General features: G+C 42.3%; 1 protein-coding gene and 1 long non-coding RNA gene across 4 annotated transcripts; one reads left to right on the forward strand and one right to left on the reverse strand.

Annotated features, from left to right (window-relative positions):
- Positions 1-957: 957 nt before the first annotated feature.
- Positions 958-18,325, reverse strand: tmem164 (transmembrane protein 164). The gene is made up of 6 exons (XM_058077232.2): positions 17,516-18,325; positions 10,298-10,347; positions 8,404-8,470; positions 6,414-6,492; positions 4,550-4,650; positions 958-3,473 (listed from the first exon to the last, which is right to left on the reverse strand). The coding sequence occupies exons 1-6, from the start codon at positions 17,951-17,953 to the stop codon at positions 3,267-3,269; spliced, it is 942 nt and encodes a 313-aa protein (XP_057933215.1). The 5' UTR covers positions 17,954-18,325; the 3' UTR covers positions 958-3,266.
- On the forward strand, positions 2,404-16,878 carry LOC131132050 (uncharacterized). Of its 3 annotated transcripts, none has more exons than XR_013627719.1 (4): positions 2,404-2,601; positions 4,553-4,638; positions 6,326-6,429; positions 16,119-16,878. It is a non-coding gene; the product is annotated as an uncharacterized LOC131132050 (long non-coding RNA). The 3 variants fall into 3 exon arrangements; XR_013627720.1 differs by having other exon boundaries at positions 16,122-16,878; XR_013627718.1 differs by lacking the exon at positions 16,119-16,878 and adding an exon at positions 15,472-15,572.
- Positions 18,326-25,272: the final 6,947 nt, after the last annotated feature.

Consider the following 25,272-nt stretch of genomic DNA (forward strand, 5'->3'; position numbering starts at 1 on the left):
TTCCTTGAGTATCTCGGGCACGCTGACGTATCAAGGGAACCATTTTTGTTGAAAGGCTTTATGACGTTCTGTTTACTTCCGTGTTTGAAGTTTCCCGGGCATATCTGACACATCCATTATGGTGGACACGTCTCTGTATCAAAGCAACGGGCCAACCTGCTCAGTGAGGCGTTTTTATTTTTTGATGTCTATATTTCTTAAAAAAAAAACGAGTTAACAAAAGCCATTAAGTCACGTTGTGGAAAGGCGCTCTATGAAGTTTGGTCCATTTCCTTGCATTAGTTTCGCTGGTAGTGCTACCGAATCCAATATGGCGGACACTTACGTGTCAAAGCAACCGGCCAGCCCACTCAATGAAGCGTCTAAGTGTAGATGTCCGCGGTTCAAGTGGAACGCAGCGTTAAAAGTGTCCCCCCCCCCCCCCCCCCAAATGGAGCTACAGGTCCTGCTTCAACGTCACTGGTGTAAAAGGTAAGACTATTCATGTCAAGTGCACATTAAGTCCCAGTAAAATGGATGGATGTTTGTCCCTGTAGTTGTGGGTCAGTAATCCCACGCAGCGCCTCTCAACGCCACAACAAAGCTAAATCTCTAATCGACATATTCAACCCCCCCCCCCCCCCCTTTCCGTGGTAATGAATAACTGCTTAGTTTAACTTTAGTTCATCTTGTCACAAACGATCATGGCTGCCTCATCCCATAAATGTTTTGCAGTGAAATTCAAGTTTGTTTTGAAAACTGACTTGAGTTCCAGACTGGCAGCAATGAAACCTCAATACGGGGAAGTCGAAATGGAATTACAACCAGGACATACAGAGATAAAGTGCATTTAAAGACACAAAAATAAACACTGAATTCACAATCTTGAGCTTAACTGTGAATATTACGAGAAACAATGAATTCTTTTAGTGTCAATTCCCTTTGTGCAGAAAAGGCAGAAAGGAACAGCAGCAGAGCTCGGGTGAACAGAAATAACTTTAATTAACCTACATATAATCCCTTGAGAGTAGAAAAAGCATCCTTTTACGTTGAATACAGTATGTACTATATGTATAATATGCTACAATGACAACCCCACCCATGTAACAAGACCAACATTTGGAATATAGGAACACTTTGTTTCTAAGATGCAGCCAATAAATGACCCAAAGTGACCTCATGCTAAGAACGGGGTCGGGGTTTGTGGCTGCAGAGTGACTTTTTTTGTGATTATCAACAAGTTCAAGTTTTATAATGAATGCAGCTCTCCTCTACTGGCAAACACTGTCCAAATATTACACGTCTTTGTCCCAGTGTGATCTTCATTCAGCTCCAGGGCGACCCTGTTTGCACAAGAAAATAGTAGGTGCTCGTACAAAAATAACATGGAGGGGGGGTACACTTTTTGTACTACATTTTTGTGAGAACAGATTGCAGTAATACACGCTTAGCATCCCCCAGACCCTCACTACTGGAATGAAATGAATGGCTGGAAGCTGAGGCAGGAACAAATGTTTTTTTCCCTTCTGTGTGTGTGCGCGTGTATAATAAAAATAATAGAATCCCACATTTCTATCAGACACGCTGATTTTGGACAGCACACCTCCAACTTTAACCAAATTCACATTTACAATGGACAGCAAAAAAAAAAAGTCAAAACAAAGTTAAGACAGTTACACTCCTAAACATACACTACTCACAAAAAGGCAGAGATACCATGGAACCCTGGATAGCATCGAACCAAAACCTACTCTAATCAAATCCATTTTTCCCATCAGAAAACACACAGTTGTCCCTTGTTCATAGCGGTTCATTAGTTCCAGACCAAAAGGATTCAATGTTAATAAACGGTATATTTTCATAGTGAGAGCAGAGAAAACCAGTTGGACTATCAAAGTGCTTTTTCAACATTAGAGCCCTTTCGCCTCCTTTACACTCATTATTATTATTCATTGTTTACAACAGTTTTGCTGCAGGGACTCCAGACTGCAAGCTCGCCTCAAATGTATTTCTTTTAAACCCAAGAAGCCAATAACTAGCCAGTATTTCTTTCCCCACACTACCATGTCGAAAATGCCATGGCTGCCTTCAATGTTTTGTTATTACTGCCGCCTAGTGACCGGACTACTACATACCACTTGTATTTCAATCTACTGTATTTTGACTAATAGACCATAGTCTACCAGCAAACAATGCTGATTTATTAAATCATTTCTGAAAAACGTGATATAGCGAGGGAGCAATGATGGACTATAAATCCAACTAATCCATTCCAGAAAGCCAAAAATATGAACATTTTTATAGTTTTCCTTGCAAAAAAAAATATTGTAAATACACATAACTGAGGAATGAAAGGGATCGATTAAACATTTATAGTCACTTTTACTTAATTGTTGACAAAGAACCAACTTCCTGTTTTGCCTTTAGTTTTGTCTTTTTTCTCTCCTCAGGTCTCTGCTTTTATTATTATTATTATAGGCTATAATCCAAAAAGGAGCCAAAGAAGGTGAGGACACGATTGAATTGGAGAAACAACTCACAGCAAAACAGGAAGGTGGGATCCGTGTCTGTCTTGCTGCCACATTGCATCTTTTGCAACAGTAACATCATCTTCCACAAAAGGTAAAAGCAACCTTGAATGTTCATTCATCTTTTTCACTCTTCATTTTTATGCATTTAGAAGTGTGTATGCATGTAGAACTATAAAAAGGTGCAGTGACGTAACTGTCAGTAAAGAACCAAGTCTACCGCTGATGATGATATAGACGGACGACAGGGCTGACTTTGGTCTCCGTGTACATACAGTATATTAGCATGCTAACAGGCTGAAAACAAGGACCTTTTGTGATAAAACAAAACACCGGTCTCCTGATCCGATATCAGCAAATAAATCATATTATATTGGTTTGCATCTAAAATATCTCTGATGCACTTTATGCACAACCTGTCCCAAATGTTTTATGAGTAGTGTACAATCTTGCAGTCACCACCTAAAAAAAAAAAAGTGACAACAGCAGATCAGTCGAGGACTGTGGGCAACTCCTATTTTTTTGTATACTATTCATAGAAAAAAAAGGCAGCATAAAAAATGATTTCCTGCAGATAACCAGTCTTAAAGTGCTTCCACACGTGCATGCATGCAAGTGGTGCATGGAAGCCATTACTAAAAACAACACATGGGGATCACGAGGCGTACTCACTGAAATAAAAGCCATGGTAAAAAGACGGCACATAAAAGCAACATAAAAAAAGGCATTGAGAGTGAAAGGCCGGTCCGCGCGAGCCCTTCAGTCCATTTTCTTGCTGCGCAGTCGGAGTGTATCCAGCAGGTATCGGCACGCGGGGCCCGTGTGCTGCGAGAGTAGAGTCAGAACCTTCCCGTGGACCAGCGTCAGGAGGGTCTGGTGGCCCGCCGCCCACACGCGGTACCAGGGCCCGTAAAAGGGATCGGACACGGCCGGGCACAGCATGTTGTTGAGGTTCACCTCCGTCGCCTGGGGGGGGGGGGGGGGGGGGGGCAGACAGAGAGGGGATGCTAACAAGTAGCCGTAGAGCGCTAACTGCACCATTGCTGGAAAGTTCTCCACCACCTTTTATTGTGCTATTGTAGCTTTTTGTCACACTTTAGCTCTAAATAATACATGCTATTTCAAGTCATGATACAATTCAATATGTCTGAAAAGGAGTAGGAAGAAGCAGAGCTTAATTTTAATCCTGGCATCTTTCGCCATTTCTCAGCAAGAAATGTTCACATCCTGCTTACATAATGGTCACTTAACTTTTTTTATGAATATAGATCAAGGTTGTAAATCTTGATTAATCAGCAATAATTGATTCTATACCTGTCTGTTCCGCAAAGTAGCATTACCTATTTATAAATTAAATATTTCCATAATTGGAGCATAGAAACCCTGTTTATTAACTAAGTATGCGTTTTAACGTTAGAACCCTCTAGATGTGAAATAACACCCCTATATTAGGTCACACTCGTTTTACCTAATATAGCTGACACAAGAGAAAATAAGTCATAGACACATCACATGTTTGTACTGGGAGAGTTTTTTCTGTGTTTTTTTCCCCATTAATGTCACATTACTGACACCTAGTGACCAGTGTAGAATACTACATACAGTATCACAATGCCTTGGAATTGTCTTCTGAATGCCTTATTTGTACTTTACTGCATTTAGTCATGAGCTAAGCTTCGTTTAAGCCAAAAATGTGCTTATTAGTGACTAACAGGCCATATTCAACCATGAAACAGCATGTTTTATTCATATATTATTGAAAAAACGTGATAGAGAAGCTGTGAAATGGTGAGGGATTACATTATAGTATTTCTAGTATTTATCAGCCTTTCTTTGACACATAGCCCATATGAAAATACAGACTGTATAAAGCATATGGAGGAGGTGATTTAAGACAATACATTCTACAGTAACTCAACTCAAACCCCCAAAGTTTGGGATAGAACAGTAAAAGACCAATGTCGAGAATGAAACTACATTTACTGTAAAACAGAAGAATGTCATGAAATACCACGGCCGGCCAGCAGGGGTCTCTGTCTTACCAGGCCAAGAACTTGCAAGAAGACAAAGTGATACAGGAAGAGGATGCCGGTGGAGAGCAGTGCCCACCACATGTCCCCCAGGGGCTCAGGTTTGTACACACCTACCAAGAGAAACCCACCAATAAACACATTGTTAGTTTTTTTAGAATAAAAAAGAGGAGTATTTGGTCTGTCAGGGCATGTTTATGTACAGCACATTTAGGAGGAGCTTTTCAACACGTAGTTGTAGTTGCTGCAAGAGGATGTGGTGTCCAACGGGCGTTTCCTGTTTGCTCTTACTGGCTTATAAGAGGGGGAGGAAACTATCAAATACACGTCCCCCCCCCCCCCCCTTCACAAACCCCCACCCGGCTGCTGTTCCAAGTACTGTTAAACAATGAGACACCTGAGAGCGGCTTTGGTACTGCTGCTGCACGTCTCGTCTAGCTACATTAGGGAACTCAAATATTAGGGGACAGCTGTGGCTATGATCGAGTGTGCCTTTTTTCCTTCCGTTTCACGTGCTGCTGCTCCATGCAAGTAGAGCATGTGCTCTTGTTTTGCGGCAAGAATGTGCTTCACTGCCGTGAGGCACCGAGCACCAAGTCAGCCTGAGGCAGGAGTATAAAAAAAAAAAAGTTTGTTGCCATAATGATTGACAGCAAGCAGCAGATTAAGAAGATAAAATGGCAGAAGTCAGATGGTATAATCGTACAGCTGCTGCCTTTTAAAGGAAAACACAATTCTTACGTGAGACAAACATCTCACGTCTCTTCTGTGAGTGGGGTACACCTATTCCACCTATAAAGCCTTTTGGGAAAAAACCTCCAAAAAGCGGAAACAATGCTCCATTTACATTATGTGACCTGCATATTAACAGAGTTATAGTGGTGAGATTGTTATTAGTAGTAATATTGTTACACCAAAGAACTACGTTACTGGCGTAGTGACACCTCGCCACACCACACGGGCTAGCTACTAGCTTTACCACACACACACTTGCTCACAATGCCCCAGTCCCCTACTGAAGGGTAACGCTACATACTGGAGCTGCTGTTTTTGTTTTTGAGTTTGGAAAAGTTAACACAAGGTGCAGCGTTCCTTTCTGTGTTTCTATTGAAATCTATGCACCCAGGAAGGAAGTATGACATGAATGTACCCGATACTACACGCTCACAGCATGGATATAAAACCATAAGACCTTGTTGGAGCTTTTTGGAAGTGTTTTAATAGCGAGCTTTTCAGGAGGAATAGGTGTGTCCCACTAGGTGCATTCTTAGTTGCCTCTTTGTAGCTGTTATATCTTTACAACACACAGAAAAGAGATGTGTGCTCATATCTCACCTAAGGATTTAATGATGGCCAAAATAAAAAAGTGCAGTTTTCCTCTTTAAGGCAGAGGCGTGGCTCCTAGTTTTTGTTAGTGTTATTTTTCCTAGGGCCCCAATCTGGACAGGATGTGGGCAAAACAACAACAACAAAAAAACACTATGGTGTAATTAACACTGAAGCCAGCCAACTTCTAAAGACTTGGACCGAACAATTGAGTGAATAGTTTGCTTGTGTTCCCTGATTGTGAAAGTTCCCAATATCACGTCTGTCTTGCAATTAGGTGACACAAAGGGCTGCTATTAGGATGGCGCTCAATTAAGTTCTCGCTCGATACGGCCAGACCTTCATGTTGCTTGAGCCTCCCTACAGGTTAATTACAGGAAAATAAAAGTGGCCGAGGGGAACCTCCAGTCGCTATAACTACTGGACACGTGGACTATTGAATGATGTCTTCTATCTACGTAGGATGGGACCAGGTCAGAGGAACCCACATACAAGGACACAAAGAGGGCGAGGCAAGCATTGACGTCAGCGGAGAGGATCAGCACCTTACCTCCTTTCCTGAAAAGGTAAAGCGGCACCAGGTAGAGCATGGAGTGCTGGATGTAGTAGACCTCTTTCTCAAAGGGCAGCTGGGGACGCAACACAAAGGGAGGAGACATCATCAAGACACGGTTGTGTTTGTCTCATCCAGGTCATGATGCAGCTGCCCACTAAAGCGTCGGCACACTGCTCGGCCTTGCTCAAGATGTTTACCCGAAAGAGAATGTTATTTCAACTATTTTTCCATCTACGCGACAATGTGTCCGTTGACATGTTTTGTTGCTCTTTATTCAGGAAACTAGTGGAAACTTTAGTGGAAACTAAATTATGCTGCTAAAATAATTTACTCTCTAAATACCTGAGCTGCAACCATTAATCCATGGTTAATCCACGATCCAATTAATCAACAACTCTTTTGGTCTTCAATGTGTGTGTGTATATATACACACACACACACACACACACACAGGTGTGCCCAAAAGATTACCCCCCCTGCAGAATTTAAGATTTTTTGGCCTTTTCTCAGAAAATTCATTCATTCATTCATTTTCTACCGCTTATCCTCACGAGGGTCGCGGTGGGTGCTGGAGCCTATCCCAGCTGTCTTCGGGCGAGAGGCGGGGTACACCCTGGACTGGTCGCCAGCCAATCACAGGGCACCTTCTCGGAAGGTATGAATATGAATGATAAAACAAAAACCTTTCCGTCACTCATGTTGGTTGTGGTTGTGTGAAGACATTTATTGAAAAATATTTTTTAGGGCATTTATTTTCTCGGATTGTAAAACTGCCCATTCTTCTTGGCAAAAAGCCTCCGGGTCCTGGAAATCTCGGGCTGTCTTGCACGTTTGAGATCTCCCCAGAGTGGCTCAATGATAAGGAGGTCAGTAGACGGAGATGGCCGGTTAAAAACCTTGACTTTCTTCTGCTGTAGCCAAAGGCAAGTTGATTTGACCTTGTGTTTTGGATCATTGTCACGTTGGAACATCCAAGAATGTCCCATGCGCAGCTTCTGGGCTGATGAGTGTAGATTTTCTTCCAGTATTTTCTGATAACATGCTGCATTCATCCTTCCATTAATTTTGACCTGTGCCTTTGTAGCTCACACATCTCCAGAACATCAGTGATCCACCTCCGTATTTCACAGTAGGAATAGTGTACCTCTCATCATAGGCCTTTTTGACTCCACTCCTAATGTAACGTTTATGGTTGTGGCCAAAAAGTTCAATTTTGGTCTCATCACTCAAAATGACTTTGTTCCAAAGGTTTTGAGGCTTGTCTCTTGTTTGGCATATTGTAAGCGGGCTATTTTATGGTATTTGCGTAGAAATGGCTTTCTTCCGGCGTCCAGCCCATTCAGTTCAAAAGTGCTCTAATGAGGCAAGATTACCCGTACTGTGTGGGTAAGCAAATCAAGCGCTCCTTTCTTCCTCCTGCCTGTAACGTTAACAGCTTGTTGTAACGGCCCCTCATCTCATGTGTACACAAACATTGACTTTAAGAGCAAGGACCTTGGACCTAATGCTCGGCGAAAGAAAAGGGCGCAAGATTTGCCAGAGACCTCTGTGGTGCCACACCAGCTGCTTGGAGCGTGTGCCCGACTACAGTGCACCATGCTGGGCCACGCCAGGCGGCTACTCCTGCCCTATACTGGGTTCTCCTGAGAGTAGTAATGTCATGATATTTGATTGGGACAGTTGGTTTCATCCTAATTTGTTTGAGTCCTTCTTGGACTTCACAGGGGCCCTAAAATAATTTCATCTCAAAAAGGGTGCTGCAAAAAAAAAAAATGTTTGGCAACCCTTGTCTTAAGGGAATATTTATCAGAAATGTTAATGTTTTGTTTTGAATGACGGCCAGTTTCTTAAAAAAAAAATACGGACTGTTCCATTCTATGAACACATTGCAGGTGTAGAACGATACGCCGCCAAATGAGTCCCATTCAACACTCAATGACCAAATGACACACTGATCCTTGTGTAGCTCATACTCGGTACTTACCAGTCTGGTGTTGACCACGGGGAACATTAACGCCAGCAGAGCACCATTCAACATGTGGACCTGCAGTCTGGGAAACACACACATTCAACATCATCTGATATCCTCAGGCCAACATTAGTTAACTCGATGCTTTGATGCCAACAAGACCTCAAAGCAAAACATGGAAGCTAGCCGGGCTCATGGAACATTTTCCACAGTGAAAAATTGACACCATCAATTTTCAATTGTTTTTTTTTTTTTTAAGCAGCCAGGCAGTTGCTCACACGTACAGAATGATCAGCATCAATCGATGGAGTCATGATAATTTGTCATTTCTTCTTATAGCCAATAATTAGGCCAAACCAGCGGCTGTAAAGCTGTGGGAGATGGTGTGTTTGTGTGGGGCAGAAGTGCCCATTGTGTCAGTCGGTCGATTGCACGTGGTAGCTACGTCTGAACGTCACTTGGTAGATGTCAGCTGACACTAAGCTAACCTCCTGATTCGCTGTTGCTCCTCTGTGGCAAAGATGAACAATTCAACTTTCATCTTTATTATTTATTCAGATTTCAGATGAGCTAATGTTTTCATGTACGTATTTATTTGCAGAATCTGACTAAAAATATCCTGGTTTTCATTGCGCCACTAAATTAAGTGCCGTCCTGGCCTACTACTGCTTGTGATGTAATCCCCTGAGAAGATGCCGTGTGGACATGCCTTTTTTTTAAAAAATTAGTATCGCTAAAGAACAAGCAAAGTCAAGTGGTTTTGGAATCAAATGGTTGTGTAACATTCTTGTTTCAGTTTGTCAAATGAATGAGCCTTACAGGATGCCATAGTATCGTGTAAACTACACATCGCAAGATTTTGCATTGGATGTGTGTGAGATCCAGGACGGTTGAATAAGCATGCAAGGCTGGTCTCGTCCGTTCACATCTTTATTCCTACCACAAGATCCAAACGTGCCAAAGTTAGTATGTACAATAATGTGTGATAACCAAGGGAAACCATGGCGTTTGAAAACCGATGTCCCTTCATGTCATCCCTCGCCACTTTGTGGTTGAAATTTCACAAGCTCCTTGGCTTTTCATATTTTGGCATATTAGCTGAAAAATATGCACATCTAAGCAAATTTGACATTATTAGCCTAAATCAAACATCTTCAAGCCTAAAAATGGCTAAATGAACCGAAATAGAAAATGTAAGGCATTCAGAAGACTCATTCAAGATGTGATATGACCACTAGGTGGCAGTAGTGTTACACTGATGAGACAATAGCCACCGCAGGAAGTACTGTACTCGATACTCTAACTTAATACTCTTACTTTCATTTATCACGGTAGGGTCTGGCTCCAATTAACCGCGAAAGAGGACAAAGCTGCTTGTTGTGGATCTCCATGCCAGAGGAGGAGGCGTTTAGGTTGCACATTACTTATTGTTACCTCCTCGTTAAACCACTAAAAGTAAGGACAGGATTGCGTAACCACATGACAGTTCAGGGCAGAGGCCAGACCAACCTTTGCTCTCATATCAGGTCTTTCACGTTTCATCATTTGCACATGTACTAAAAAAACACATTTGGGTTTTAGTCTTGCAGCAGGGGATCAGCGAGTGCTGACACATTTCTGGTGAAACGGTGCAGTGGGTGAGGTGTGACACTTGCACCCTGCCGAGCTGACAGAAACACCAGCAGTAGAGTCTAGTCATGCAGATGCTTTCTGAACGGTAGTGGGCGGTGTTGATGCTCGTCTTGCCAACCGTAGTAGTCGGGAACAATTCAAAAATTTTAGTATCACAATAAAGGTCATGCCAAAGTGATGTTTCTTCAAACAAGTCGTTATCTTTGACGGGGACCTGGATTTAGGTGTACCTAATGCTGTGGCCGCTGCGTGTAACAGTCAAGACATGGGAGCTCACCTGAACACAACCATTGCAGTTTTACCAGGCGGGCAGGCCAGCAGGAAGATCTGTGGAAAACAGAAACACCAGGAATCATTTTGATTACATCGAGCACAGGATGATGGAACAGATGCTAAACACGACATGCACTTTACTAGATAATAAAACAAGAGCCGGATGGATGGATGGAGACTTTTATGGTTAAGCAACTATATCATGATTCCAATATTGCTCCCTCAGTATAGCGCCATTTAAAAAAAAGAATTCAATAAATGATAGCTGCTTTGTGGTTGACTATGGCAACAAGGCATTGACATCGCCATGCGACCAATTAGCTAATTATCTATTGGAGAGTCTGCGTGAATGCAGTCATGGATACCATGACCCTGTCGAAAAATATGTACAACGATAAGTTCATGGAACATAAAACCTAGCAGTTTTGACGATTGGACAGGATTTGTAAATAGCAAAAATAGGGCTGTCAAACTTAACACGTGAATGACACGGACGTTTCCTTTAAACAGCGGCAATTTTTTTTGACGCGCGATTAACGTGCGCTCCTCCTGTTTGACCCTCGGCCCCCACCGTAGTTAGATTGAAGCACGGTAACTCTGTAGACTGTTGGAACCAATATTAATGGGAAATGGAGAAAGAAAAGAGTATTTCAAGTTAGCTTCAAAGCCCTGGCAGACAAATTCAATGCTCGCGATGGCGGTGGACACCAAAAGGTAACATTCAGTTATCGGATTTCCACAGTGCCTGTACTTTTTATTATATATATTATATTATTAGTGACCCCAATATTATCTGTGTAGCAGAAATGACGATCATTCATATATTAATGACTTCCGCCACCAATCATTGCACAGGATGCAATTACACTTCATATCAGAGCCTCTCCATCAGTCTTCCCTCACCGCTTCCACGCTATCATGGCGCATCCCCTAAAAATGATGTCAGTTTCCTGGTTTGCTTATTGTTGGTCAAAAGTATACATTTTCAAGCATAAAAGTGGCTAAATTAACTGAAATTATAGTTAGAATGTACAAGTTAGTATTACTACATAAATGAGCAGTAACCATGTCAAATGAAACACCATAGGCTAACCGTGGTTGGGTCTTGACCCAATGATCCGCAATGAAAAAGTCACGGTTCCTGTCAGGTCTTTTCACCCCAAAATCCAGGATTAAATCACCAATCCGGAAAACTTGATCCAACCTCGATTTGATCATCATCATACCTCAATAATGGAACAATTCCAACCATGGAATTTCCATTTCACCTACCACTAACAATTTCATAGACATGGAATAGAAGATCTCTGCAGGTGCCATCTCTTCTGGCTCTACGGTTACGGAGTGAAAGAGGCTATATTTGTTTCATCAGTTAAAAGCACAGCTCTTCCAAGGAGGAAAGGCAACACACTTCAGCACACGACACCAGTTGAAGTCTGGGCCCCTTCCGCGACTCCATCTCTGCTGCTGTCCCCCCCCCCCCTCAGAGAGATTACGCTTGGAAATGGATTTCATGCAAATTACTCGGCAAACTGCTTCTGTGTAAGGTCTTGACTGAGTCGAGATGTTTGCTCGTCCGCTCTGAAATTGACTCCTTAAAAGATTCATGTGTCACTGCTGACATATTTTATGGAAAACTAATATGCCGTTTTTTGGAAGATGAGGCTAATCTGTCTGTTCCAAAAGACGTGTGGCAAAGCCAGATTGAGATAATGTGATAACTAGTATTAATCCCTTGCTGGGCTGCTGGCGCATGAAGTTGTGATATTATTGCAAAGTGAGAAGTGTAATCCAGCGTTGCTGAAGCTCCTCAGATTAAAGTTTTTGAGTCATGCAAATTCAAGGGAGATTTACAAGGAATCTCTTGTCAGTGTCTTGTCTGGCCAGTAAATGGACCCTGTGTATATATTTGTTTCATCTGAATAACTGGATTAACTGCCAAACTATACCATTCTATCATTTCACCAAGACTGGGAGGGCTGAATGATGATGTGGACATTGTAGTCATTTCCCAAAGCTGGTATTTCCTCTTTAGTCATGTTACAACAGCCAAACAGTCAGTTCAGATAGTCCCATGGAAAATGAAAGTGTGTCAGATGTACAACACCGCACACAACAGGAAGTGGACGGGGATGAATGTGTTTTTTGGTAGGGAGCCTTTGAGTCAGTACAGCATTCCCACGCGATATGCATTAAAAGTGAAAGATGGGAAGTGTTTCTTGCATCATGCACTTACTCGGTAATTAAATACAGGCGGTCATGAAAGGCAAAGTATACCCGGGCATGCAGGCCGCTGCCACAAGCTGGGTAGTCTGCGTTACCAAGCTTACCACCGCCATGAAAGGCGAAGTGTAGAAGCCGGCACTAACTTATGTCACGACTAGCGATAGTGCCAAGAAGTCAGGGCGTGGAGACAGTTTTTGGCTTTTGCTAACACCTGTAATACATAAAACGTACAGAATACAAAAACCGTGGCTGACTAAAGTGCAGTCAGAAAAAACAATGCAGCGATGTAACGTCATGTGCAGGACAGTTGGGCTAAAAGTGGACAAAAAGACGAGGCATTCAGCAACCAAGTATATCTCAAAGAGTATAGACGCCAAAAACTGGCCCGTCTGTGCCGGTAATAAGCAGAGGCGACTGGCTGGGTGGATCTCCTCAGCTACGTTGAACCGGGCCCTGACGGCCAGGTGCGGTGCACATACTTTTAAACACTTCACTTCTGTAAACAGACACATGAAATCAGACGAGCACAAACAGGAACCCAAAAACCAAAGCAATGAGCGCTGGAACTATTAATCCTGCACAATAAGGAAGTGAAAAGATAATCACACTGTCCAAACTCTTACTGCTGTACTTGCACTTCTTTCACATTCTAAAAATAAACCTTGCAATGATGATACAGTGTAGATACATCCAGATACATCCATCCATTTTCTACCTCACGAGTGTCGCAGGGATAGGCTGGAGCCTATCCCAGCTGTCTTCGGGCGAGAGGCGGGGTACACCCTGTGCTGTGCTGGCCAGCCAATCACAGGGCACATATAGACAAACAGCCATTCACACTCACATTCATACCTATGGACAATTTGGAGTGGCCAATTAACCTAGCATGTTTTTGGAACTCCACACAGAGATGCCAAGTGGAGACTCAAACCTGTGTCTTCCCGACCTCCTGACTGTGTGGCCAACATGCGAACCACTCGTCCACCAAGAGACCCATTTATTTTTATTCAAGAATATTAGTTATTGGCCAAATATTTTTCTGGTTTGTATTTTTTCCTTTACTTTAGCAAAAATGAACCAAATTGTGATGATGCTGTATCATCACAACACTAGTAAGGCCATACCAAACTATGTACTAGGGCTGGGAGACATGGACCAACACTCATATCTTGATATATTTAGGTAGAATATCGATATACGATATATATCGATTTTTTTTCAATAAACTGAATTTTGACAAAAGTCAAAGCCAAATATGTGTACAAAGTTGTTAAAATGTAAACAATCATATAGAAAAATAGCCACTGGAATAAAATAGTACATTCGCTTTTTTAAATAAATATAGAAAAAGTTAAATATAATGTTCAATCTTCAGTGCAATCATGCTGCACTCAGGGTAGTCTGTGCAGAAGAGTTAGCGCCGTTAGCGCTTCCATCTCATGTTCCCCATGACGACCGACGGCAAACATGGTTGATGCCGTCTTTATCCAGCAACCTTTATACCGTCTTTTTTGCTGTTCTTGCTGTTTGCTGTTCCCTCCCTCTCTGGAGTCTCTCCACCTTCATATATCAACAGGGATATCCGATCATTCGGCGGAGCAAAGGGATGCTCAAAGCTAACAGCTGCTCCCAAGTGTCAACAATGGCACACACGCCAAGCTACAAAGGTAATAAGATGAACATCCATAGCTGCACACTTGCTTAAGGGGTCGGCGTGGCACAAAAAACAACAGGGAAGTAATAAATAAAGCATATTAAACACTAAAAACAGGAGGAAACACGGAGCTGCCAGAACAAGCTTGCACTCGGGGGGCGTCATCTTGAAAATTGAGACCTCCGCATGAAATCCAGTCTACATCCATATGAACAATATTCTTCTTTTCGATATCGTGCTTAAAAGAAATTAGACATTTTTAAAACTATCGATATATCGCCCAGGCCTACTACGTACACACATCAACAAATAGTTTGTCTTTGATCATTATGTCAGCTTGGGCATACGTATATTGCACTGAGGTTGTGCAAAACCTGTAAGTCATATTCAGGACTCCAGAGGATTCAGCCTGCATCTCAGCCACCATCATCCACCTGCAGCATGACTGTGCACAAATACCAGCAGCTCCTGTAAACAATCCAGCCCCCCTTATAGCCACAAGCGTGTGCATTAGCAAACTACCCATGACGTTTGCAGACGTAGCCTTGGAGACACAATTAACTTCAATAGGCCAGGCTACCTATTCAGTTTTACAGCTGAAATATAAACGCATCAGCGGTTGTGGTATTTTTTCTGGTGGTGCAGTGCAACTCACAATCCAAAAGTCAGTAGACAACATATCGGTTTTGATACAATATTTCACAACAACATGCTTTGAGGTTCTTGTCCAAGGACACACTGACATATGTAAATTATCAGCTATTGTGCCTCCTCATGCAAGAACGACAGCAGCAAATGTTGACTTATTGATATGAGCTGTTTTTAATAGGTTACTCTTCATGTGAGCAAAATTCCAACACACATCATCTAACTAAATATTTAATTATATACAAACAGACAGTTCCTCCTTAGATGGAATATGTACCTCAGTATTTATAGTTTCTACATCTTGACCTGCACTCACACAATAAAAAGGTTCAAAACAAAAACAGAACATATTACAAGACGGCTAGTCCAGCCACAAATTCACTTCCCTTAACTGACAATGCATGTTAACTTGCTGCATAAAGGAAACTGCTTTACTCGTACCTGAACACCAATCATCCGCTACCTTTTACAATGGTGCCATAAAAAGGACTGCATTAAGCATAATCAGCATAAACTACATTGAGTGTCATTGCTTTGACCGATACTGTATGCTGATACCAACATATTGACTGATAATGCTGATACTGTGGTCCCTTATAGTGATAGTGAACAAAGCCAGGTGACAACATAACATGCTCTTTTCTCCATAGAAGCAAAAAAAGACTTAGACCAGTAACGGGTTGGAGGGGAGAAAGGTCAGGTTGTCAGCCTCTCCCCTACACAAACCCCGGAGTACAGTAGAACATGGTCCCAAACTGTGGGTCAAGGTGGGTACGACTATCTCTAGTGGGAATGTCTCAACCTCTCGCCTGAGCTCAGGCTCCTTCCCCACCAGAAAAGTGACATTCCACGGCCCAAGAAGCTGAAGACCTCAACCGCCACCCAACACACAATGTACCGGTCCCATATGCCTTCCCTGGCAGGGGTGGGCCTACACGGGAGGGAGAAAAGGTCAAATATGTGCACGCAGATGGGAAGCATCACTTCATCGGGCAAGACCCTTCAAGCCACTTTGGGACTCTCTCACCCAGGTGAGATTAACCTTCTCTCAGACTCCTACCAGCCACACAAGTACGACTGGGACATTTGAGTCACGGTATTGTGGTTAACGCCACCACCCTCCTCCACGTGTCATGATTTCTTAAGTTATTGTTTACAGAGGTCTATCTTATCCGACCACTATTTAAATTTACACAGTCAACAACATGCTAGTTCTACAGGGTGAAATTCCTGTAAGTGTTATGTAAACAGTCAATGAACAACTGAAAGATGTTACTGAATGCAATGTGATGTCCAGTAGTGCCACTGCAACACCAGCCAGAGGTGGTGCGACAAGCGGGGAATGACGACCGCAGGGCTGAAGAGACGGTGAAGTCCTGGAAGAAAGCTTAACCAACGGCTAGGAGTGTCATTCTAATTCCATCAATCACCGCACACTATTAAATCAGTCCCATCTCGATCAATCAGTCCAGCAACAGTATTTGGCATATTATATGTTCAAGACCATGAGTCTGCAGTCACTTCAACTTGAACCTGCGGCATGCAGTCATCTACTGTGAAGGTCAGGCAATCTGAAGTGTCAACAAGAAACATTCCGGTGGCACAGGCGTACAGTATGCGGGCTAGAGAAGCAGCCTTTTCCATGCTAGCGAAATGCACAGGGACATGTTGGCACACACCTCACACCACGTCTTAGGACTTCATTTGTTTTCCACCTGAAGTGGGGTCAGAATTTCGACAGAACAGAGGGGAGGTTACAGTAAGTCATAAGGAAGCTGGGGGGGTTCAAAATAGCATCATGGTGTCAGTGAGTGCCAACTAATGACAAGGACTACAGTTCATGACAAGGACTAGTTTTTTTGTAATATGATTATTCTTATAAAATGTTGACTTGATTATATATTACATACATACATATATTACAACTTTTAACCAAACTAATTTTCTTAAAATTGTACCTTACTTTGTTTCTCATGTTAATCCAATCCACTTTATTTATATAGCACATTTAGTGCTGAACCCTGAAGGCCCTTGAGACTTATTCCCCCTATGCAAATTCTTCTACTTTACTGACTACTTTACACTCCATCGTCCTTATTCCTGTAAATTGGCAATTTTTCAATTTTTACTGTTTTTTTAAGGCAAGTTTTGCTAAATCTGATTTTTAGAATGTGCCAAGGGCCCTTGAAGAAAGAATCTGCTGCACTTTGGACACCCCTGGTATGGGGCATTACCAATTTCTCCATTAATCAAAACAGCAAGCTTCAGATTAATCGATGGAAGAAATTATCTTAAATTTCAGCTCTCCCCATCATCTTTTTTTCATTAAGCGTTGAGATTTCGCACTTTGTTCAGTGGCCCATGAACATATCGTAGTAGCTGAGATACAAAAGTCAAAATAATGCCGTTTGACTCGGATAAGATCTGTTCATCGATCAGCTGACATTATCATTCATTACTGGGGAGTACCTATGCGTTTTATACTTTAAAATGCACTTAATAAAGTGTGTGCGGTGTATTGGAGCGACATATGGAGGATTCTGGAGTCTGGAGTCCTGTGGTGGGCAAACTTTTTGAGTGGTGAGGGGGGCCTGATTATATATTTGATACATAGACAGCATTTACAGTACACCTGTGCTTTGCCGCTTGCACATAAAAAGTAATAATCCCCCCCCAACCCAGTGTCACCCTTACCTGAATCATGGTCACCACGTGGCAGGGATTCAGCAAGTAGATGACAGTCTTGGTGGCGAATTTGAACCCCACCTCCACCCCAAACGTCATGCACAGTGCAACGAGCAACAGGTTCTTGCCGAGACTATCCTCCTTCGCCCTTGTGCACTCTTTCCCCACCACTTTCAGCTCTTTGGAGATGTTTATTTTCTTCAGGGCCACGCCAATCTCCACGATGGAGACGAGCAGGACCACCAGACTTTCGCTGATGCGCTGCTGGGGCGCGAGGAAGGCGGCGCACTCTGGGCCCCCGTTGCCCTCAAACTTCGGGTCCACCCCGCCGTACACCCAGTCTAACAGGCTGTATATGTTATACCTGGACATGTTCCTTTTGTCGTGGTGGAACAGATACGAACAAGACGGAATGAAAGACGTCACACTGACTTCCTGGCGAAACATGAACTGCAAAATGTCCCTTTAGCAGTAGGTGGAGAGGAAGACATGGACAAGCCGCCTTGTCCTGGCGCAGCTTGCTAATTAGCCAAACCTCCTCCTTCTCCTTCTCCTCCTCCTCAGGCGGATGAGAAACTTCCAGTTAGCTGCAGGAGGCGGCCAGTAAACCGTCGGGACAAAACAGCACCGCCGGGCCAACGGAGAAGCTTCTCTCCACATTCATCCCCACTCAATTGGAGTCGGCATTTTTTGGAAGCGTACGCGCTCTTAGTAATTTAATACACAACCCGAGTTAGCAACAGCATCGGTACTGGGCAGCTAGCAGGTTAGCTACCACGCATACCTTGCTTTCACATTGCAATCCCCGAATTTGGTTTTCAGACTCAGCAGCAATGCCATTGGCTTTGGCGTGCTGTGTTGCATTCAAGACCCATTTGGTAATTTGACAACCAGAGTTTAAAATTTCTTTTTTATGCGCGCAGGTTCGGCACGAATGTGACGCCCTATCATCTCCTCTGTCAACTGCCCGACCGCGGCTAAATGTTTGTTTTTAAATTTGTGTTAAAGATTGTCCGTCTCAGAGTGATTCACCGAACGCAAGTCAGGCTTTTTGCCTGACAGACAAAACTAAGGGCATATTCTCCTGTGGAAAAGCATCCAACACACGCCAAGGGTGGTGCGTTAGGATTTTCCGGAAATCTGAGGAATATTTTAGTTAAGGTCTAGAAAAGGACAAACAATATAACCTTGAATTTGATTACAGGAATTCATTAATCAGCATTTCATCAGTTTAGCATTCAATGCAAAACATATTTCCCATGAAGTGCAAGTTTTTATCTTTACATGTAACATTTGATTTGAACAGTTGGATGATACATATCCCTAATGTCTTAATCACCCTCTGGTGTCCCCTCTTCAAGCGAGTAAGGCCAGGGAATTAAAACCATGTGGACAGCTCCTTTCCAAAGGGGTCAAAGTATCACCTGGGACTGGGGGGGGGGGGGGGGGGGGGGGCTGGGGGAGGAATGCTTGACACATACAATACACAATCGTGCCTTTCTTCCCCCAACTTGTAACATGTTGTAACATGTCGATTAACAGCCAAACTCTTTTCAGTCACAGAGAATGTGTGCTGGGAAACATGGGAACGTACCTGCCATTCCATTTATAGAGCAGTGGAGTACATCGGATGAGGGTGAAGGGGAATGAGGCAGGGAGGATGACATCGGAGTGAAAAATCTTAGGGACGCATGTAATGTTTCTGCCCCACGGCGGCCAAATGCACACTCTGTGAAATAACCCCATGCTGACATAATGCCATTAGCGTGGCTGTGTGGGCGGGGGGCCCGTTTCAGAATGGCGTCAATTGCATCCAAAAATAGTGGGGCGGCAAAGTAAATAAATGAATGGGGAAAACAATCAGCTGTTACGCCCTGTTTTTATGCAGCTTATCCTCACTAGGGTAGCTGGTATGCTGGAGCCTATCCCAGCTGTCTTTGGGCGAGAGGCGGGGTACACCGTGGACTGGTGGCCAGCCAATCACAGGGCACATATAGACAAACAACCATTCACACTCACATTCATACCTATGGACAATTTGGCCAATTAACCTAGCATGTTTTTGGAATGTGGGAGGAAACCAGAGTACCCGGAGAAAACCCACGCACGCACGGGAAGAACATGCATACTCCACACGCAGATGCCAAGCAGAGAATCAAACCCAAGTGTTCCCAATCTCCTGACTGCGTGGCCAACATGGTACCCACTCGGTCACCGTGTGGCCTACACGCTGAAATGTTAATGTGCTGTTTTTAAATGGTCATAGTTTGACTACAGAAGCCATCATTTCACTCTACATACTCCACGTACAGTGGAACCTTGGTTAGCGTGCACCCTGGTTAGCATGTCATTCGGTCAACATTGAAAAGTGATGCCAAAATTTTGCCAGTTAGCGTAAAATATGGCACACAAGGAAGAAGTTCAATACATTTATTAAAAAACCCTCTGAATATTATCTTTGTGGTATAGGTGAAAAATCCTAATATTTCAACTCTCTTCTGAAATTATCTTCTTCTCGTATTAGGATTTTGTATGGTATTATCATAATAATATAATTAAAACAATTACGCCAGCGGGTTTTGCCATGAGTTATTTTATGAATCCCCTCCCGTTTCTCAGCTTCATTTCCATAATGCTGACACTTGCAACTTTCTTTGGCTCCATTTTGGGTCTTTTTGCAGCGGTGATCAAAGCGGAGACCAGCACTATTGAAGTCGAGAAATAATTTGCGGCAAAACAGGAAGGTGGTGTCCATGTTGATCTCGCTGCCACCTAGTGTCTTTGTCAACAATTACGTCTTCAATGATGGTAAAAGTAACTAAATGTTCATTATAATAATGAGGCAGATTATACATACATACATACATACATACATACATACATACATACATACATACATACATACATACACATACATATACATACATATACATACATATACATACATATACATACATACTATACATACTATACATACATATACATACATATACAGTGAAGAAAATAAGTATTTGAACACCCTGCTATTTTGCTATTTCTCCCACTTAGAAATCATGGAGGGGTCTGAAATTTTCATCGTAGGTGCATGTCCACTGTGAGAGAGATAAACTAAAAAGAAAAATCCAGAAATCACAATGCATGATTTTTTAACAATTTATTTGTGTGATACAGCTGCAAATAAGTATTTGAACACCTGAGAAAATGAATGTTAATATTTGGTACAGTAGCCTTTGTTTGCTATTACAGAGGTCAAACGTTTCCTGTAGTTTTTCACCAGGTTTGCACACACTGCAGGAGGGATCTTGGCCCACTCCTCCACACAGATCTTCTCTAGATCAGTCAGGTTTCTGGGCTGTCGCTGAGAAACACAGAGTTTGAGCTCCCTCCAAAGATTTTCGATTGGGTTCAGGTCTGGAGACTGGCTGGGCCATGCTAGAACCTTGATATGCTTCTTACGGAGCCACTCCTTGGTTTTCCTGGCTGTGTGCTTCGGGTCGTTGTCGTGTTGGAAGACCCAGCCACGACCCATCTTCAATGCTCTGACAGAGGGAAGGAGGTTGTTCCCCAAAATCTCACAATACACGGCCCCAGTCATCCTCTCTTTAATGCAGTGCACTCGTCCTGTCCCATGTGCAGAAAAACACCCCCAAAGCATGATGCTACCACCCCCATGCTTCACAGTAGGGATGGTGTTCTTCGGATTGTACTCTTCATTCTTCTTCCTCCAAACACGCTTATTGGAATTATGACCAAAAAGTTCTATTTTGGTCTCATCTGACCATAAAACTTTCTCCCATGACTCCTCTGTATCATCCAAATGGTCATATGCAAACTTAAGACGGGCCTTGACATGTGCTGGTTTAAGCAGGGGAACCTTTCGTGCCATGCATGATTTCACATCATGACGTCTTAGTGTATTACCTACAGTAACCTTGGAAACGGTGGTCCCAGCTCTTTTCAGGTCATTGACCAAGTCCTGTCGTGTAGTTCTGGGCTGATTCCTCACCTTTCTTAGAATCATTGAGACCCCACGAGGTGATATCTTGCATGGGGCTCCACTCCGATTGAGATTGACCGTCATGTTTAGCTTCTTCCATTTTCTAATGATAGCTCCAACAGTGGACCTTTTTTCACCAAGCTGCTTGGTAATTGCTCCGTAGCCCTTTCCAGCCTTGTGGAGGTGTACAATTTTGTCTCTGGTGTCTTTGGACAGCTCTTTGGTCTTCGCCATGTTACAAGTTAAAGTCTTACTGATTGTATGGGGTGGACAGGTGTCTTTATGCAGCTAACGACCTCAAACAGGTGCATCTGATTCAGGATGATACATGGAGTGCAGGTGGACTTCTAATGGGCAGACTAACAGGTCTTTCAGGGTCAGAATTCTAGATGATACACAGGTGTTCAAATACTTATTTGCAGCTGTATCACACAAATAAATTGTTAAAAAATCATGCATTGTGATTTCTGGATTTTTCTTTTTAGTTTATCTCTCTCACAGTGGACATGCACCTACGATGAAAATTTCAGACCCCTCCATGATTTCTAAGTGGGAGAAATAGCAAAATAGCAGGGTGTTCAAATACTTATTTTCTTCACTGTACATACATATACATACATACTATACATACTATACATACTATACATACTTCTTATAATGTTCATTATATGCATTTGGCGCTGTTGTCTGCATGTAAAACTAATTGTAAAACAACAAAAACATGTTTTGTGTTTGCATTTTTGGCTTTCTGGAGGTATTAATGGGAAAAATTGATGGAATATGTTTGGGTAAGAGTTGGACCTTCCCGACAGGATTAATGAGGCTAACCAAAGTTCCACTGAAACGGAAAAAAAGTGTTTTGAAATGAGAGCAGCTTGCGTTGGAAGGCTCTGCTGTATTTAGTGCAACATTTATCTAACCCAGTGAACATGATCTTTCATGGGTTTATTCAAATTCTACTAATTACGTCCTTAGTTCAGGCGCTGTCATCTCAACGCCACCTCGACCTCCTGTTTATGAAATACCGCCGCCGATATTGGGTCAGCCTCTCCTCGCTTGCATGACCAAAGACCCATCTTTTCTTCTTTCCACCCAGAAAAGAAAGATGGATCCTATTTCCAAGATTCTTTGTCTCTTTTCCAAGAGACAAAAACAGAATGTTGTCAAAGTGTCACATGGGGGATACACGCTTTAAAAGCAATCGTGGGCTCAGGTCCAGACCTGGCTTTTAGCAGCTCGGAAACAAATGGCCCCTGCACTTCTTCCAGTCCAAAAAAGCTGCTGCTTCATGTACGAACACATGTTGCCATAGCCATAGCATAATGCCATAGCATTTCAGTATGTGGAATCAAACTATGGAATGGATTGAGTAAGGAAATCAAACAATGCACAACGATGAGCCAATTCAAGAAACAATACAAGCAGTTGATGTTTGCTAAATACAAGGATGAAGAGTCTTGAACCAGTCATGATGTGCTATATATATCACTATATTGACACTTACTATGGTACCCATTATGTCAAAAATTAAAATTAAAATTAAAATTAAAATTAAAATTAAAATTAAAATTAAAATTAAAATTAAAATTAAAATTAAAATTAAAATTAAAATTAAAATTAAAATTAAAATTAAAATTAAAATTAAAATTAAAATATTAGGAAAGCAGGAAGTGAAAAAATGTAACAGCTACTGATTGTAAAAGTACCAGAAGGAAAAGTCATAAAATAATAATAATAATAATAATAAAATAATCTCATACCAAAATTATTATGAGAAATCTTCTGGACATTACTAGTTTTAATGTGTATCTTAGTATTTATATCCAAGTAATTACCGTATTTTCTGGACTATAAGTTGCTCTGGAGTATAAGTCGCACAAGGCCAAAAATGCTTAATTAGGTAGAAAAAAACATACATAAGTCGCACTGGAGTATAAATCGCATTTTTTGCGGGTAATTTATTTTACAATTTTTTTTTTAAATAAATAAAAAATTATATTAGGAAAGCAGGAAGTGAACAAATGTAACAGTTACTGATTGTAAAGGTACCAGATGGAGGGGTAGGATTTAATAAGTTTTGCTTCTTCCTACTCCTTTTGGACATGTGGAACTGTGAACTGATTATGGGATGCACTCAATTGTAATCTGATGCATGTTCAAATGAAATTAAACCATTACCATTACCATGTTTTACTCAAGAAACATCAGATAATAAAGCTACATTTATGATAGGGAGCCATTCATGTACTATTGATCCACTGCGGATTGATCACAATTATATTTGATAATATATAATCAAATCGGTTAAATCAAATGTCAGTGCCAGCAGTTTAGTCAGAAAGTCCCACAGTGTGGGAAAAAGAATAAAAAAGGAAGGCTCGGATAAAGGTTGGGGCGCACAACAAAAGGGAACAACAATGACCTGGCAACATGAGGCAGAAAAAACAGGCGGTCGGGTAGGGAATTGAACAATTGAGTCCAAGTGTGACGCAGTAGGGAAGAACGAGGTAATTAGGGCGACAGGAAGAAACGGAGACGCAAGGGAACACAAAATAAAGCACACAACACCGCCACTTGCAAAACTCAAAGTTGATCAGTTAGCCCTTAAACTCTGAGTCAACTCATTCCAGAAGTTGCATTTGCATCTCAAGCGCACCATATTTGCAGAAAAGATCAGCTCGGCAATGCCAAATACGAGCCCAGTCCCATGTCTTCCAATCAACCCTGAATGGGAATTCGGCATCAAATGTCGCTACACTTGGAACTCTTGGCAGTGTTTGGCTTTTTGAATGGCTTTGATACCACCGCTAGCAAGTGTAGCATCTGTTTGGCTGCGTAGTCCGATGCAGTACAATATGAGCAATATCAGTCGTTAAATATCAGCTACCAAAACAAAGCTGCAAGCGGCGTTGAACTCAACTCAGGGTTCACGTAAGTCGGAGGGCAAGCGTGTTCCATTTCATTTCATTGTTTGTTCACCTCACTTTCTGTTGTTCCAGTCCCTCTTGGTGGTACTTTTTGTTGGGACGCTTACTGTCCAATGGCGAATTGTCTGATTGATCACCAATAGTTGCCAATGCCCGCCTGCATTGTAAGGAACAACATAAAAGCCTTTCCGATGTAACATCGCCCATCCGTCTCCGTATCCGTGATTGTCAAGGTCAAAGGTCCTTGTGCTAGTTTGTTAAAGTGTCCAGTTTTTCTTTGATTTTTCTTTTCATGTGTTAAGTAAGGGTGTGGAAAATAATCGATATTAATTGATACATTGAGTGCATCGGCTCATTCACTGCGTATGGATGCAATTGACCGGTGAAATCTAGATTCATTGTGATGCGTTTGTGGGTATCGGTAAAATCTGATGCAAGTGCTGTTTTATTAATGTTCAACTTCACCCCATATGCTGTTCCCCAGGTGCATTGAATGCACCATCATTATTTGGCCTTTTGTATTGAATACGGACGGAAGCCGTGAGGCACATCCAACTACTAGTAAAACAGCATGGACGTTCGTAGCAAGCAGCAGCGAGGAACTTTCTATATTTAACCCCCCCCCCCACAACGTTTAAATGGGATGTTTGGAAACACTACAAATTCTCAAAGAACGGCGGAAAGCTCGAAAAAATGTCCGTCATTTGCAAAGAATGCCGTGTTAAGAGGCCGTACAATGGCAGCACTGCAAACTGACCCCCACCCCCTTAAAAAGGGGACACCACAACACAGACAAGTCTACCGCCCCCTCCCCGTCTAGTTCCTCGTCGGACACCGGGGAA

Source organism: Doryrhamphus excisus, linkage group LG1, assembly GCF_037039965.1.
Source record: "Doryrhamphus excisus strain RoL-2023G ecotype Guam linkage group LG1, RoL_Dexc_Guam_v1.1, whole genome shotgun sequence".
Lineage (NCBI taxonomy): Eukaryota > Metazoa > Chordata > Actinopteri > Syngnathiformes > Syngnathidae > Doryrhamphus > Doryrhamphus excisus.